Source organism: Protopterus annectens, chromosome 6.part0, assembly GCF_019279795.1.
Source record: "Protopterus annectens isolate FY-2018-M chromosome 6.part0, PAN1.0, whole genome shotgun sequence".
NCBI classification, from domain to species: Eukaryota; Metazoa; Chordata; order Ceratodontiformes; family Protopteridae; genus Protopterus; species Protopterus annectens.
The window spans coordinates 1,360,751,954-1,360,768,799 of record NC_056737.1 but is presented as its reverse complement, the minus strand read 5'-3'; the positions used below and the strand labels follow the sequence as shown (position 1 = coordinate 1,360,768,799).

Sequence of the window (16,846 nt, the reverse complement as noted above, 5' to 3'; positions counted from 1 at the left end):
GGACAGTGCTGTACATAAATACAGTCACCATGGTATTGCCACCACTAGACATTTCCAGACCTGAAGACTGGTACTATCCTGTGTTAAATATCACCTTCGTAATTGGTGGGACTATTAGAAACATGCTCATCCTTTTCACCTACAGTCTGAAAAGCACACCTAACCTCAAATGGAGAACTTGTATTAAATGAGGTGTAAAGGTGGACCATTCTGTAGAGAACTGGGAGGGTGGGGGTAAAAAGAATTAGTTTTGGATATGCATTCTACTGCATGCATACACTGTGAAAACTCTATTCATGCTGGTTGTTGAAACAGCTCAGGAATTCAAAGAGGTACTTCCTGTAGAATCGGACTACTTTGGTGCCATAATAATGAACCCCTTTTCCAACTTGTGATACACTGGTACTTTTGTTTTCAAATAATCATTACTGGAAGACAATTTATGATCCCAGTCCAACAGGGTGGAAGTCTGCTCAGATACTGTTCTGCTGGGGAGATCTTGGTCAAAAAATTCCTAGCCCACATTTTCCACACACACTTTTAACTTAGCCTAGGATGCAGTATTTCTGAAACTGAAACATTTTGGTTACTGACAAATATGTGAAATGAGGGACCGAATGACTGAGGATATTCATGCAGCATTGTACTGCTGTCAGGGTGGGGGCCCAACCTCCTTCCACCCTGCTGTAGCCTCACAAGTTCTACAATTGCTGCTAACAGCAGGTGTATGCAGACTTCTGCTTTTGCACAACCTCTTGAACAAGAGGTATAGTGCTTGCCTCATGGTGCTTGCCTAACTCATAATGCTGGTGTTAAAGCAAGCCTAGTCACCTCCACCACCACCACCCGATGGGCGAGCTGGCATCAGATGCTCACTCCCTCCTTCTCCTCTGTCCAGTCCCCCCAGCACCTGGGCATGACTAGACTGTCATTGTTTGAGAAAAACAAAAAATATAAGACGAGGCTTTGAAGTCTCTAAAAACTACACCAAACCTGTTTAGTGGTGTTCCCTCATTAAAATGATACATAATGGCTGAAGTGCTTTGTAATACAGAAAATATGAGGTGTTCTTCTGATATTATCACTGTCAACTTATTTCTCAACTAGCAAGAAAGGCATCACATATGAAAAAAAAGAAAAAAAAATTAAAAAGAATCATGTCATCTTACTAGAACCCGGAATGCAGTCTTTGGGATTATCATCTTTACGGAAAACTGTAGGGCCAGAGGTTCTATGCATACTGATTTACTGTTCTAGTTTTACAATGACTTTAGCTTTTCAGATTTTATTATCAACTGCTGTATAGATGTGTACATCACTTTATCTTGGAGTGTCACAGCAGACTGTTTCTATGACACCATCTGTTTTTGTGTTTCATTTGTTTTTTTTTTATGTGTGTTATGTTTCGGCTGTAAAAGTGCTTATGAAATAAACCCAAACTAGAATGTATATGCTCTCATACTGATGTCAGCCATAAAATGGAGCTTATTACATCAGTTGGCCTGCTTAATTCATAGGATCAGAGGTAGATAACAGGCACGTGGTCAAGAAGGTCTATGTCAATCTGCTTGGGTTTGATAAGCTTCCAATCTGCTCAATGATTTTCCAAGGCATCGAGATTCTCCTTGAAAGTGGCTGGGGTACCTCTGTTTGACATCTGAGGTGAAACTTGTACCAAGATTCAACTTGAAAGTGGCTAGGTTACTATTCTTTTTGACCTCTGTGGTGAACCTTCCACCAAACCTAGGGAATGTACTGTCATAGGAAGCTGTGCTACCATTGACTCCATTTATTTACTGATGGGCACCAATGTCCTTGGTGTGGGTAATGTAAAAGCCACTGATTTTATGAAGGTGAAAGGTCCTGAACACAAGGTCTTTCATGGCACAAAAGGCTAAGCATAAATCACCACAAAGACATGCATAAGGACACCAAGTACAGGCTGACAGCAGCTACTCCATCTGGGTAGCTGAGAGGCTTAGATCTTATGATTTCCCTGGCCAGGTATCTTTGGAATCTATCATGCCAGGCAAGATTTTTATGGTGAATGGAGATTTTTGTGGTAAACAGGTATTAATTTCAATGATAGACCTGATTAGGGATGAGCAGCCGTGAACTATTACTTATTTTGGTCTAGATAAAATGCCCCTGGAGATTAGATTGGCTAAGCAGAATAATATGCAAACTATGGTGGAGACATGATGATTAAATGGTGGTGTACTTGTAGTAGTCAAGGTCTCTCTGACAGCTGTATTGATTTGGAGGTGGGTGACATGATGTGGTGTGATGTGGGAAATTTATGTTTTCTAGATAGAACCAAACTGCATCTTTTACCATTTAGTTGGAGACTGTGTTCTGTACATCATAAGCTGGCATAGTCAAGCTCCTGCTGGATTATCTGAGTTTCTATAGGACAGTTTCCAAATACCAATTGCCAATCTGCAATCATCAGCAAATGTAAAATAGGCCTTGAACTTGAGGCTTGTTATAAGAAATTTAAATGCCAAAAAGGAGAGGACCTAAGATCAAACCCTGCCAGACAGCCCTACCAACATTCCTACATTCAGAAAAAGCACCAACTACCTTTACTCTCTAAGTCCCAAATGGCTATCCAGAAGACAAAATAAGTGTTTATATTCAACTGTATTTTCTTAATTTAATTTTTTATTTAGTTTGTTTTCCAGGGTAGTACACTTATCAGAATAGACTATTTGCAGGCATAGCCCAGTGAAGAAATTCACAAAAAAAAAAATAAAAAGAATACATTTACAAACATGAAGTAACCACAGAAGGCAGAAAATCCCATAGACAGTTGAAATAATATGTAAATATTATTAACAGAGTAGAAAAACAAATATGAATTACTTTAGTACTAAATATGTGTGGGAAGCAGGGAGAACAGAGGGTCAAAGTTGAATCAATGCAGGTAAGGAGAGAGGTAAGTAATCTGTCCAATGGAAAAGCACCTGCAGTTGGAATTTTGATGGTGGTGTCTTTTGAGCTGTGCTCTGAAAGTGTGGAAAAGAAGACTTCTTTTATGTGGGAGGGGAGGAATTGCCAGAGTTTGGGTGAAAGAAAGAAAGAAGAAAGAATGGTCGATACAGTGCACTTTAATTTGGAGTGTCTGGTGTGAGAGAGTTAATTGGGAGAGGTTGCAGAGGCTGTAGGGGGTGGTTTTATTATGGAGTTTGGCTGCAGGAGGTGGGAAGGAACCTGGTTGAAGTAGTTTGAAAAGAAGAGCCCTAGGTGTAGCTGAACTATGTGGGAGACTGGTAGCCAATTGGTTTTGGAAAGGGTGGTGCAGTGGTGTTCCTGGAGGACTGGGAATGACTCAGCAGATTTTATTTTCAGTGGACTGTAAGAGTGGATTTGTTTTTTTAACAAGCTGTGGTTATGATGGGGAACATGTATTCAAGTTGAACAAGGAGTACTCCTTTGCATATTGCAGCTATAGCTGGTCTGAAGAGAAAGGGAGATATTTTCCAGAACAAAAATAAAAGATAACTGATTTTCTTCCTGATGTTTACAATGTGGCTTTTGAAGATGAGTAACTGATAAAGTCATAAATGTAAGTATTTGAAGAACAAGGTAGTTTCTATTGGGGAACCATTGAAATTTGCAATATGGAGACGTTTAGAAGTTTTTTCAGCTTTTGTGAGGTTCCAAATATCGTACTTTTTATTTTGGAGAGGTTTAGGAGTTGCTTATGGTTGTTTATCCAAAAATTAAAGGAGTGGAGGTCAGACTGAAGGTGGATTTGAAACGATAAATGTGCAGGACTGGATCAAAGGATAACGATGTCATCTGCATAAACAGTGGCAGGAAGGTTGTGTGGGATTGGATCAAACGATAACCATGTCACCTGCATAAAGAGTGATAGGAAGGTTAGGGAGGTTGATGGGTAGTTTGTTAATAAAGATTGAAAGCAACAGTTGGTGAGTATGGATCTCTGGGTCACTCCTCAGGTAAGGTATGCTGGAAATCCCAGGGATGAGCCTATTGTGGTTCTGAAATACCTATTTGTTAAGAAATGTTGGAACCAGGTGATAGTGCTGGTGCTAACCCCAATTTCTTGGAGGGAGAGATGGAGCAGAAGTTGTCTAGAAGATCAAAAGCTTTGGTAAGGTAAATGAAGAGAGCTCCTGAAAGGTTTCCTTTATCCATGTTAAGAAGAAATATCATCTGTAAGTGACTATAGTACTGTCATTATGCTCTAGCCAGCCCAGAGTCCATGCTGTGCAAGAATAAGGAGGTGGCAGTGCTGGACGTAAGTGGACAGTTGTTTGTAGACAAGTTCTCAAATATTTTCTCAAGTGTGGGGAAGATGGAGATAGGGTAGAAGTGGCAGGTAATTCCTGGCTGAGGTTATTTTGGAAGAGAGCAGCTTTGCATATATCTGTCACTGTGTTTTGAGTTAAGCAGACATTGGTAAGGAAGACTTTGCAGAGTGATAGAAACCAAGGGAATAGGTTGTCTGCACCAGGGGGTGCATCCAGGGGTATGTCTTCTAGTGTGGAGTCACTGTCTTTGTGAGTATTTTTATTAAAATAGAAGACGGGGGTAAAATGAGGAGGGCTGGGTAGGCTGCAGGGTACAGAATGTGGTACTAGGGAGGTGGCTAAATTCCTAGAGTAACTCAGAAGTTGAGGATCAGCCTTGAGAGGTCTGGATGGTGATAAGGGAGGAAGTGGGATTTGTGGCCTGTGAAAAAAGTTACTTCCTTGCATAAATGTTTGAGTTTGCCCAGCACAGCAAATTGTTTGTTTTTCATATAGTTGGTATTTTGCCTGTGTATGGCCTGCTTAGCTAGGTTACATAAAAAGATAAAGGCAGTATGATTTTCTGGTGAGGGGTTTTCTCTCCATGAGGACTATGCATTGTCATATGCTTGAGTAGAGCTTTCACTTCACTGGTTAGCCAGGGTGTTTTGTTGTATCTGAAAAGGCACTTTGTAAGAGAGAAGAATTTATCTTGAAGTTAAAGTGGGGTATGTGTTAAGACCTGTGGCAGATGAGTTGGGGTTCTGTAAATTGGTAATGGGAGACCAGTCAAAAGTTGCTAGGTGTTTTATGAGGTTGTATGGATGAAGGACTTGGGTCTGCTGGTAACTAATTTGGGAGGAGAAGTCTTGGTGACTTGTGGGTAATTTGGAATGTTTTTGAGGAATGGTCACTGAATGAAGGTAGAACAAGAGATATACTGGAGTTAATGGGAGGGTTGTTAGTGATTAGCAGATCCAGGAGGGGGTGGTTGTTGGTTCAAAGAGTTGGATGGAAAGCATCACAGACTAAATGCATTAGGCTGATATTTGCTAGGAATTTGCCAATGTCATTTCACAGAGGACGTAGGCAGTTTAGGTTACAATCACCTAGAATAGCAATATTTTTATACTTTTAGTTTAGCAATAATGCCACTGCATGGTGTGTGCGGATGAGACTGCACCAAAGGTTTTGGCAATGTCAAGATTGACAGTATGTAGTATGGAACGGTCAGTGACCAAGGCTTCAGTGTCATTTCTGAACACATTAACTAGACTTAGGAGACAGGATCTGTCTTTAAGAAAATCAAATTGATTAGCATCTAGGTCAAGGAGATTATCCATGTCTAAATTGATAAATTTAGATATGATATGTTCCATGACTTTAAAAACAATACTTTTGATGTTTATAGTTACCTAGAACAGTAATGGGGCTGCTCTTATACAAAGGAGTCACATTAACAGCTTTTCTGGCATCAGGGAAATATCCTGCAGTGAGACTGACATTAACAATGTTTAGGAGAGGTTTGGACAGGCTACATATGGTGCAAATAAGGAAGCAGCCTAGCAGGTTACCAGAACCCATAGATGTAGTGTTCTTGGTTTTGGATAAGGCCAACAGGACTTAATCAAAGGTGCTGTGTGTGGGGCAGCAAGTGGGGAATGGGAGGGTAATTGGAAGGGTAGGAAGTCTGAAGTTAGAGCTAAATTTATTCTCTAGGATATTGGCTAGAGAATCAGGATTAGAGCTAAATTTATTCTCTAGGATATTGGCTAGAGAATCAGGATAAGAGCACATGCATCTCTAGCTATTACTTATAAATTTGCTAACACAGATGTTAAAGATTTGATAGTTGTACCTACTGGAGTAAGCAACTTTAAGATTGTTTTACAGCCTTACCATTTTAATGGTAAACTTGAGGTTCTTTATAACCTGTTTTATGGCTTCTATGTAATGTAACGATGAAGCCTTATTATAGATGGTAAGCAATTTCATCATTTTATTGTACAATTTATTAATGCAAATGTGCTACAATAAAGATACCTGCTCTGAAATTTCCCCACTGTAATTATAGTGGACAGAGATGACTTTCTGAATGCAGGAATAACTAAACAAAACTGACATAACACTACACAATTATCAGACAGTTCCTCCCTGTCACTGTTAACAAGAAAAATGAACTGTGGAGCTTAACAGACAGGTAAATAAATACTAGAAGGAAGGGAGTATAATTTCTTCTTATTTGATTACAGTCACATCCATTGATAGATTTAGATATTTACTTGACATCAAGGCTTCCACTTTGAAGTTTGAATTCAACAAACTGTAATCTTTGATATGTGATGGGTGTTGTTTATATCCACTTTTCCCCCAGAGGCACTGGTTACATTAGCTACATCCTGAAGGCCTCATTCAACCCCAAACCAGACTGCCCTGTCCAGATTGATGAAGAAAGAGTGGCTTTGTATTAGAACACTACCCAACCAGATGCGCAATAGCAAGGACCACCCAAACTCTGCCCAACACCCTGCGAATGAAGTTTATTGTTTCTATACGTGTGAATAAACATAAGGTCTGCGTCCACCATATGAATATTCAAAACATTGCATTATTCATTTTCATTCACAATAGTTATATGTGTGCGCTGATGTAACTGACCTGAATGCAAAATATATAACACTGCATGAATAAAAAACTGTGTTTTGGCTTTTCCCGGTTAGGGGTTACCACAGCGGAACTCTGGTCAGCTAATGACTGGCAGTGAATTTTTACTGTGTCGAGTTGCCACCTCGGTGCCCAACCTTCAAAGAAAGCACACTCACACACCTACCTGCATGTCTTTAAAGACACTCGACTGCAGGGAGGACATGCAGACTCTGCAAAGAAGGCACTCCAGCCGAGAATTGAACCAGAGAACCTCTTGCTGTGAGGCAACAATGCTAACCGCTGTACCACCACAGCAGTTTATGAAAATATAATGCAAAATATTCCAAATAGTAAAGCTTAAAATTTGATATAGTAAAGTTTAACATTGACATATTGTAAAAGTTATGCAATATATTCCAAATAGTAAATTGTGCCCGGTAGTGTTGTAAAACAAAGCCGTGTTGCATCTGGTGTATTAGTTTACCATTTTCCTCAAAGTAGTGCAATCTCAGAGTTGGTTTATTTAAGTAGCTGGTGTTTCGGGGGTGCAGAGGGGCTTGCCCCCCCCCTCCAAAAGTGATTACTACACTGTACTATACTACAGAAAGTGATGGTAAAATAACTTTTCTTTCATTTTTACTTGTAACTTTTCAACATTTGCATTAACACTGTATGCAGAGATTTTTTAAAAAAATAGAGTAAAAAAGAAAAGAAATCCGCCAGAATGAACATTGATGACAACGGCACAGTACGAACACACAATGAATATTCACAATGACGCTGGCAAATCTGCATGGCGTGTCAATCATGCATGATTAATCTGCCATGTCACACACCCTTGCCATGTCAATCACTTTAGACACTCCCATTTCTGCATAGAAATTATAGTGGGGTAGTGTTCTAATACAAAGCCAAAAGAGCACCCAGAAGCAGAAATCTCTCTCTGAAGTTGTCAATATCAATCCTGCACATCATCTTCTGCACCTTTTTAGGGATTTTTATATGCTTTATTAAATTTACACCCTAATGAAGTAATGTGAACACCACCAAAGTGAGGTCTGCATTGGTGTCTTAATAAAACACGTGTTTCCACACAAGTACCAGTCCTGGTTACAGCACAAAGTTCTAGATGGCACAGTCATGCATAATTCACTGGCCTTGAAGACACAGTATTGTAACCTGGCCTCCACCAAACTCCTTTCTGGCATAGTGGGCAGAACTAAATCCCAACCTCTGGCATGAGAGATTCATTGTTGGGCGCTCAGTCCAGCCCCTAGCTTACTGCTCCAGCACCATGGCCACTGTTTTAGCCTGGGTTATCTGGGGTGTACTCAGGGCTTCATCCCTAAAGGCCACAGAGCTGGCACTCTGACAGCTATTAGCTAAAAATGACATGCTGGTAAGCAGACTACGAGACTATGGGCAACACTTCTAAAGTAGTTGTGACAAGTCGTACAGTAACTGCAACATGCTTTAACTGAGGCATTAGAAATTTACAGTCATGCATTTTCCTTTTATTGCAGCGGGTGCTATTCTGTGGTTAAATGTTCTAGAAGTGGCAGCAACTATGCAATCATCGCAATCTATAGTGTATAACATGAGGCCAAATTAGAGGTGTATAAATAAGCTAACACAACTACTGACAAATGAAATGTGACTCTCTAGAGCATCTTCACTGTGTGACCAGGCAAAGCAGGCTGCAGCTGTTCTCCAAACATGACTGTGACCTACCTCTGCATAGGCTTGGGTAACCTGCTCATATAATGACTGATGGTGATGGATTGCCAGTTCAAGGTCTTGCATTTCTGTTGGAAGGCCTCCTTCACTACACATTTTGCACCAGGCATCCACTCCTGACAAGAACTGAAAAAAAAGTGCAAAAAAGTAGAATTTAGTACTATTAATTTGGTGACTGTCAAAGGCAGGTGCAAAGAAAAGACTGTTACAAACTCCTAAAAATCATTTTAAAGTTCAGATTTCTTCTAATAAAATGTAGACTAAAAATTCTGAATTCAGGTTACTGCCATCAAAAATGTATTTTTAATTAAACAGAGCAAATAAGAAAGTAGAACACATGCACACCACACCCTGCACACAGACTTAGCAACTCATAACAACTTTAAGATTTATTATAGCAAAGGCAAGAAAATGAGTTTAACGTCATCCATCCATTCATCCATGAAACCACCTTCTAACAAGGCGTCCCTATAGATGGTTAAATATATGGTGGACAAAGCTGCAACTCATCAATCAGAGGGGGATGAACTACCGCTCACTGATTGCTTTCCTCATAGGAAAACAGTGCAGATGATATTTCTGTTATGAAGCTGACAGTGATTCACTTTTTTGGAGACTTCTGTCTTTTCTATAGTTGTCAAATCATGTAGTTTGTATTATATACATACATAATATAATGGGTTTCTCCATGATAATCACTGAATCTATGACCGGCAGCTGTTTTGTTGAATCCATTTGGTCAAGAGGTCAGTTGGTTGAAGGTACCGACCGGTGTGAGATTTCTGTAACAGTAGAGATATGAAATATGTTCTTTCCCTACTATTATGGTATATATAAGTAGCAGCAGTTGTGGCAGGCACAGTTACCCACATGGGGTAATTCAAGGGGGGGGGGCTATAAAAGTTATGTTTTTTGTGCTGCATGCTCCAAGTTTAATTTTGGGAGAATGCATTTTGGACTGTGAGAGTTGGCCAATTATTTTTTGTTAATAAATACTGCTGCAATATTTGGCAAACTGATTTATTTTATACACACACACACACACACACACACACACACACACACACACACACACACACACATAAGTATGGAGGCTAAGTCCACCACATGAGGTGCCTGGTGGGGACTTGCCCTCATACAAAAATACCTTAGGCAATTCTTAAGGTCAAAAATAAAAAAAAAAAAAAATGACCCGTTGATATCATCCTGTCAGGGTTTCAGCCAGTAGTTATTCAGAGACATTAGCAGAAACTTCTAACTATGCTTTGAAAAAAATGTTTACATTTGAATCAAATCATTATATAAAAAACAAAATATTAATAAAGATGAATTTTATTTAAAATGCCTGAATTTTAAACTATGCAAATACCAACATTAAATAATATTCTTTTACATTCTCTTTTGTATGATAATGGTACCAATACAAATCTGTCATTTAATTCATTTCCTGTATAAATGCAATAAACACCATCAGTTTCCTTCTTGAGTAATTCATTATCCGTATTCCCTCCTTTAACGCTATGATGCACTCTGCTTAACCCCATAAAATAAAATAAATGTAATTTTCCAGTCCTTCTTTATGTGTTCATTTAGTGCCTTATTTTTAGTGCCATTACTGATATTCCATTAGTTTTCTGAAATTCAGTGTTTGAATGTACACTTCATGTTTTCCAGTACAATGATGTCCATAGACCCTCTGAACAATATCTCCTAAACAAGCATATTAGAGTCAATATATCGCCTTCAGAGGTTTTCTGGATATTTTTTAACACGTATGCACTCATGGATAAATTAAATTTGCTGTGTGTTTTCTTTGAGAGACATGAACATTATTTGCTTTCCTACAGCAACCAAAGATGAGGGGTTATAGTGGTAATGAATACAACACTGTGAGGAGTGCATATCAGAACGGTGTAAGAGAAGATAATAAATAAATAAATGTTCAAAGTGTTTAGGTTACTTAATGACAATGTTTGCATTTTTGTTTTATTATACAGGATTTATGAGAAAATGGAATACTTCTAAACATGTTAATGTGTTTAGATGATTTTTAGGGGTGGATTTAGATAATCGCAAAAGGAAAATCTTAAGGGTAGACATAATACTTGCATCACAAAAGTTCAGTACTGTGTACAGACTAAACGTAGAGCACAAACTGATAATTTTTACATAAGCTTTAATTCAGGAGTTAGTTCAGAAAGAAAAGATGATATGTTTTATATAATTTCTGAAGACCTGTGGGTTTAAATGCTTAAACTAATTCTCCCTCTGGCAGTAGATAAGCAATAATGCATAGCTTGGGTTTCCGCTTTTTTAAGACTTACTACACTTGGCTAGTTCACACTTTACAGAGTACACATAATCAGGTTTACTACAAGTGCTTGTATGCTAGCAGCTTGTAACACACTTGCTTGTTGTCAGTTGCATTAAATGGTAAATGCCCTAACTCCCACTAGCTTGAACCTACTTAATTACATAGCCCACCCACCACCCAACCAACCACACTGCATAGCCTTACCAGTAATTCTAACTCAAACCCTAAAATTCCCAGTTTATCCCTAATCCTAACCATAGCACTGCCTTCCCTAACACTAAAGTCTCTGATCAATTCCTAAACCTAAAACTCCACTCCACTCCCTCCTCCATAAACCTAAAGTACTTGCTCTCTCCCTAACCCAAGAACTTCACTCCCGCTCCTTAAACCTGATCTTCCCTTCCTCTCCCTAAACCTAATACTTCATTCTTTCTCCATAAGCCTAAAGTCCCCAGTCACTCTGTAACTTTAAAACTCCCCTACTCCCATCCTGCTCAATCCTAAACCTAAACCCCACTCCTGATCTCTGCCTGACAGCCTCATCTATGCTCCCAATCCCCTTCTACTCCTTCCTGCAGATGGCTGACTTAACTTGCTCGATCTTGACCACTGCATTCATGCAAGATGCATCAATTCCACTCTCTCTCTCTCTCTGCTTAGCTGCACACTGCCCCAGAACATGTATTTGAGTTTGAGAGCATGTGGCTGGATGTGTGAGCTACAAGATGCTTAAGTCCCTGGCTGTGAGAAAGTGATCTTTGAACGAATGGGACTTAGGCAGTTGTAGTAGACCTTTATAAATCACAGCACAACATATACCATGGTCTTGCTGTCTATTTATTTCTATAGTTAGTTAGTTAGTTTGTTATTTTGCTTCACCACATTTCCCCCTTTCAAGCTCTGTTTCCACATATTGGCCCCTCCATATCCTATAGAGGAGAAAGAGCTGAGTAGCATGGGATGGACATCCCTCTTGCCTCAGGGATAAGGATGGGGGAATTGGAAATACAGCCTACATCATACTGTACAATGTATTTCAGCATAAATGAAGAAGTGGTTCAATAGGACTGTGCAGGCTGCAATCTCATTCACAACTCCATGAGCCTCGGCTTCCAGTATACTTAGGGATTCAGCCAAGGTCTTTCATCTGCATGATGGTTTCTTGTTACTCAAGCCACTCCCTAAGGTAGTGCCTCATTACCTCTCCCCAAGCCCAACTAGCCACTCCCCCAGTGACTCATTATGATCCAAGCTGTCACTCAAGTATCTCATTATTTCCCCCCCAGCTCTGGCAGGCAGCCCCTCATTATTCTTCTCCTGTTCTTGGGTGACCCACCAGTACCTGAGGTCCTACTCTTACCCCAGTGGCCAACATTAGAACTGAAAGAGTTGTCCCTGCATCTGCAGGCTGCATAGTTACTGCCTTTAATGAAAAAAACTAATTAAAATAGACGTGCCAATCAAGATAAATTAACTTTTGGAGTGTCCAGTATTAATGACTGCATAAAAAAATCCAGAAAAAAATATTGTCAACACATTATTAATAGTATCTATTTGTTTAAACTATAAGCTTTACAACTAGTTTTAAGCTGCATTTACATAGAAATATTTATATACTAAATTGTTTTAAATCTTGTCAGACTAGTTGTTTTGCTAAACTGAAATGTGCTATACTGCACATGTGCTCGTGCCTAGGTTATAACTAAAAAAGGTTGCTTGCCCAGCTCACTTACCCAGTAAACAAACCGATAAATAAAGACATAAATGAAAATGCATCTGTAAACTTTACATTAGCAAATGGGCAATACCACGTCTCCACAACTGCTTTTAAAGTGTAGGCTTCATTTATTGTTAGTGAATAAAGAATATATTTTTTTTGCACTGAAGACTCTACTCCAAAGATTGAAATATACATGCTTTAACAAGAGAAGAAAACATAAATACAACATTTCTAACATGGGATTTGGCAAACAAGCAAGGGTATTTTTCTCAGTTCTTTTATATGTTGTTGAGTTATTCATTTTAAAAAGATGTATACTATCTGGCAGGGGAAAAGTCGATTAGAAGCATGATGCTAAAGTTAGTGATCGCAGTTTACTTTCTTACTAAGACCGTTTGTAACTATAAAACCAGACAATAGAAAAGCCATCTTCAGGTAAAGTAATAATCAAAATACTAACATTTTGTTTCAGGCCCTTCTGAAAAACATGTAGTGCACAGGGGAAGTAGTCTATACAAGGCTGTCAGCTGTGCTGTTAATGGTGTTCATTCACTTCAGAAACAGTAGGAATGCATTTAGTTATGGCACTGATGACTAAATGAGGCAACATCTTCTGTGACCTTTTTAACATTATAATATCTTCTGCTTATAATTACATGATTTCTTCTCAGCTGTTTCATTTCTTCATTGCAATCAAAGAGCTCTCTCTGCAGAGTAAGGACCCAAAAGCTCTGCAGGAAAGGAGCAAGAAAAAAGCTGAATAGTCTAAAGAAAGAACTGTTTTAAGTCTCAGAACATAATATTCTTCACTTTCTGTTATTTAACTGGCTTGCTAATTTTTTTTTTTTTAATTTTCTATTTTGATAATGGTTGGAGATTAGAAATAGATCCCATCTGTTTGGACGAGTGACACCTATTTCCAAGGCCACTGATTTAAAGTGATCAAGATAATGAAATTCCTTTTCCATAAGCTGAAATGCTAGGAATTACAGCAGTAATTGTCCTAACCGGGAAAAGCCGAAAGACACACACACAAACACACACACACACACACACACACACACACACACACACACACACACACACACACACACACACATTATAATTTACATATACTCTATACTATGCCTGTCGGATGGAAGAATACAAACCAGTTTCAAACATACAATAAGGAATAAAGCTGGCAGTTTACACTAGTAAAAATGTGTTCTTGTGAGAAGTAAAAACTACTGGAGTCCGGCGAATCAGCTGGTTAAAATTAATTTTCTTTCTAATTTAATAACTAAAATTTTGTTTCAGGCTCTTCCAAAAAACACATAGTGCACATACTATAATGTACTTCCCCTGCCCTTTACATGCCTACTTTGTGAAGTTTGCATATTGTCCTTATATTCGTGTTTTTTTTTTTTTTTTTTTTTTTGCTGTGTGGTCAGATTTCCTTCCAGATCTCAAAGACGTGCTGTTGATGAAGTGGTATGCCTTCAAATTGTGTCCACTGTGTGACAGTGAATGCACCCGTGTTTCCATCGAAGGGCTGCTGTCCCACTTATGATTACATCCTCTGCCTTGTACCCAATCAGTGCCAAGACAAGCTCTAGCTCTCTTGGGACCAGTCTATTAAGTGGGTAATGGGAGAGTGAAAAAATGAATGAGTGAAATCAGCAGACATTTGTTTTTATTCCCATTGCTGGTGCCAGTGCCTATGATGCTGGAAGGGTCTATATCAGACAGTTCAAGTTCCGTAACTCCGAACACCTAATGGTCGAACCATTAAGTTCGAAGTTACAGAACTTCGACTATGTAAAAAAAAAAAAAAAATACAATGGACAAAATAATAAATTGTTGTAAGCAGGGGGCAAGCCTCCCTGCACCCCCCACACCCCCACTACCTAAATTACTTAAATATACCAACTCTAAGATCGCACGACATTGAAGTGAATGGAAACCTCTCCTTATGGGGATTTCCATTCACACACTCAAACCTTTACAAATTCGAACATATGGTCCTGACCATATGTGGTTCGAACTTGTAAAAGTTTGACTACGTGATAGTAACCCCCGATGGATAGTAACCCGATGGAAGACTAGCTGACTGTCGGTTCTATTCCCATACCAGGCATTTTGAATTCATTGTCTAGTACTGACACCACGGTGCAGCATATCAGGGGTACTGCATGCATGAAAACGCCATTATTTACTTGAGATGTTGAATTACAGTCCCATCTGCTCAAGTAGATGGTAGCTCAGGTGATTAGAAAAGATTCCATGGCACTTATCCAAAACAGTAGAAGTTCTTTATTATTTATTTACTTATTTTACCTGTATTTGTTAACCACCATATTAAATATTTATTCTTTTAGAAAATAAAAAACAAGAAAAAATAGAAATTCATCAGCATGCATTTAAATTTATTCTTAAATACTTTTCACCTGCAACTCTTTCTTCTCTGACCAAAACCTTGTTATCTTCAAAAATTTCTTTTTAAGTCCCATTGTTTGTTAAACATGAACTCCAGAAAGATTTGCTTTCACAGAAACCCTGAACTCGAAGGATATATCTTATCCAAACCATCATCTTTTTCTAATACAACATCAATGTAACTGACATGACTTCTAACATTATATTTCTAAAACATCCAGGTCTAAACATTTTTGTACTTTGCTCCCAAAATTTCTTAAGTTTATCACATTTGTTAAAGATGTGTAATGCTGTCTCTCTCACCACAGTTACACCTTGTGTATAATCTTCTCTTTCTGTCTGGATTCCATTTCAGTTTTAATTGTAATTCTTATACCTTAGCTATGTTCTGCATGTATGAATACAATCTGGGGTTTCCTCAGAAAATAGGCCACTGGTCTACTGAGCTAACCTAATCAACAATGCACAAACAAACAGAGAAACAAACAAACAAAAAAACAACCAAATAAACAGACAAAAATATAAAGGCAAAAAAAAAGCAAGTAACACTTAGACTCTGCACCCTTTAACAGCAATGCAAACAAAGTAAAAACTTTTCTATAACAATAAGCACTTACAAGGAGAGTTTAGATAATAAAGGAATATGGTACAACTGCAAATGCACTTGCTCCACTAACTTCACTTAGTGAGGGATGAAAATGTACTAAAGTTTGGTTAGAAAATGTAGTAGCAGAAAACAGTAAAGGATGTTTAGGAAAATGTGTAACATTGTGAAGAAAGTTTAAGTAACATAGACGTACTGTGCAACTAGTTAGATGGCATTTTTAAGTGAAAAGAGGAGAAAGTATAAAAGTACCTCATTAAGTACAGCAGAAGTCAAAGTTCAAGTCAGCCATTTTCAATTTCATTGTGACCTTTCTGCAACCTGATAACACCAACAGATCAAATGACTTGGAAATAAGCAAAATGTACCTTCTTTTAAGAAACAGTGAATTGAAAAATATACTAAATAAAAAGAAATAATCAACTGACAAACAACAGGGAATTCAACAATGTTAAGTGGGAGGAATGATGGAGAAACTTATTTATTTTGAGCAGGAAGATGAACGTGACAAGGGCCCATTTTCACTCACAAAGAATAACAGACACAGACCAGAAACCCAGAAAGAAATGAGATGAGTTTTACAGAAGACAAATAATTTAAGACAAAAAATGAAAATGATACATTCTGAGATATTTCGCAATATTGTGAAGTCCCTTCAGTAGAAAAAAATCTACAGTGAAATGCTGTTATCCTACTTGTCAGTTAATGGACTGGCATGTGCCAAACATGTCCAGAGTAAGAATTACTACACTTTTCTAGGAAGAATTAGAGTAAACAATCCATCCATCTATCCTCAACCCCTTTTCCCATTTTGCACATGGAGTTAGGGTGGTGGCAATCATCTTGAACCAAGTTTTACACCACCGGGTAATGTCAACATCAAAAAACTACATAAGTGCCAAATGACACGAACATAGGAGTAAATGCAAGGCAATTAAGGAAAAACAGAAACCATAAATATGCAAATATAGACCCTGAATATACCAAAGGTGTCTTGTATTGCGCTATATGCCTTTTAAGATTAAACATCTCACAGAAAGAAAATGTGTGTCATATGGTACATCACTTTCTAGGAGTTAATTACAGTAAAAACTTCATGGAGGCTGATAACGCATCCACAATATCTGAGTTTTTATTGTGTAAGATAA

The 16,846-nt window shown here is 38.3% G+C and overlaps 1 protein-coding gene across 3 annotated transcripts in view; it reads right to left on the bottom strand.

The window, feature by feature from the left end:
* The window catches only part of KALRN (kalirin RhoGEF kinase), a 4,346,166-nt gene that overhangs the window by 2,433,008 nt on the left and 1,896,312 nt on the right, over positions 1-16,846 (bottom strand). For all 3 annotated transcript variants that reach the window (XM_044074926.1, XM_044074921.1, XM_044074920.1), the window contains exon 8: positions 8,637-8,768. In XM_044074926.1, the coding sequence (XP_043930861.1) occupies positions 8,637-8,768 (132 nt within the window). The remainder of the gene's footprint in view (positions 1-8,636; positions 8,769-16,846) is intronic.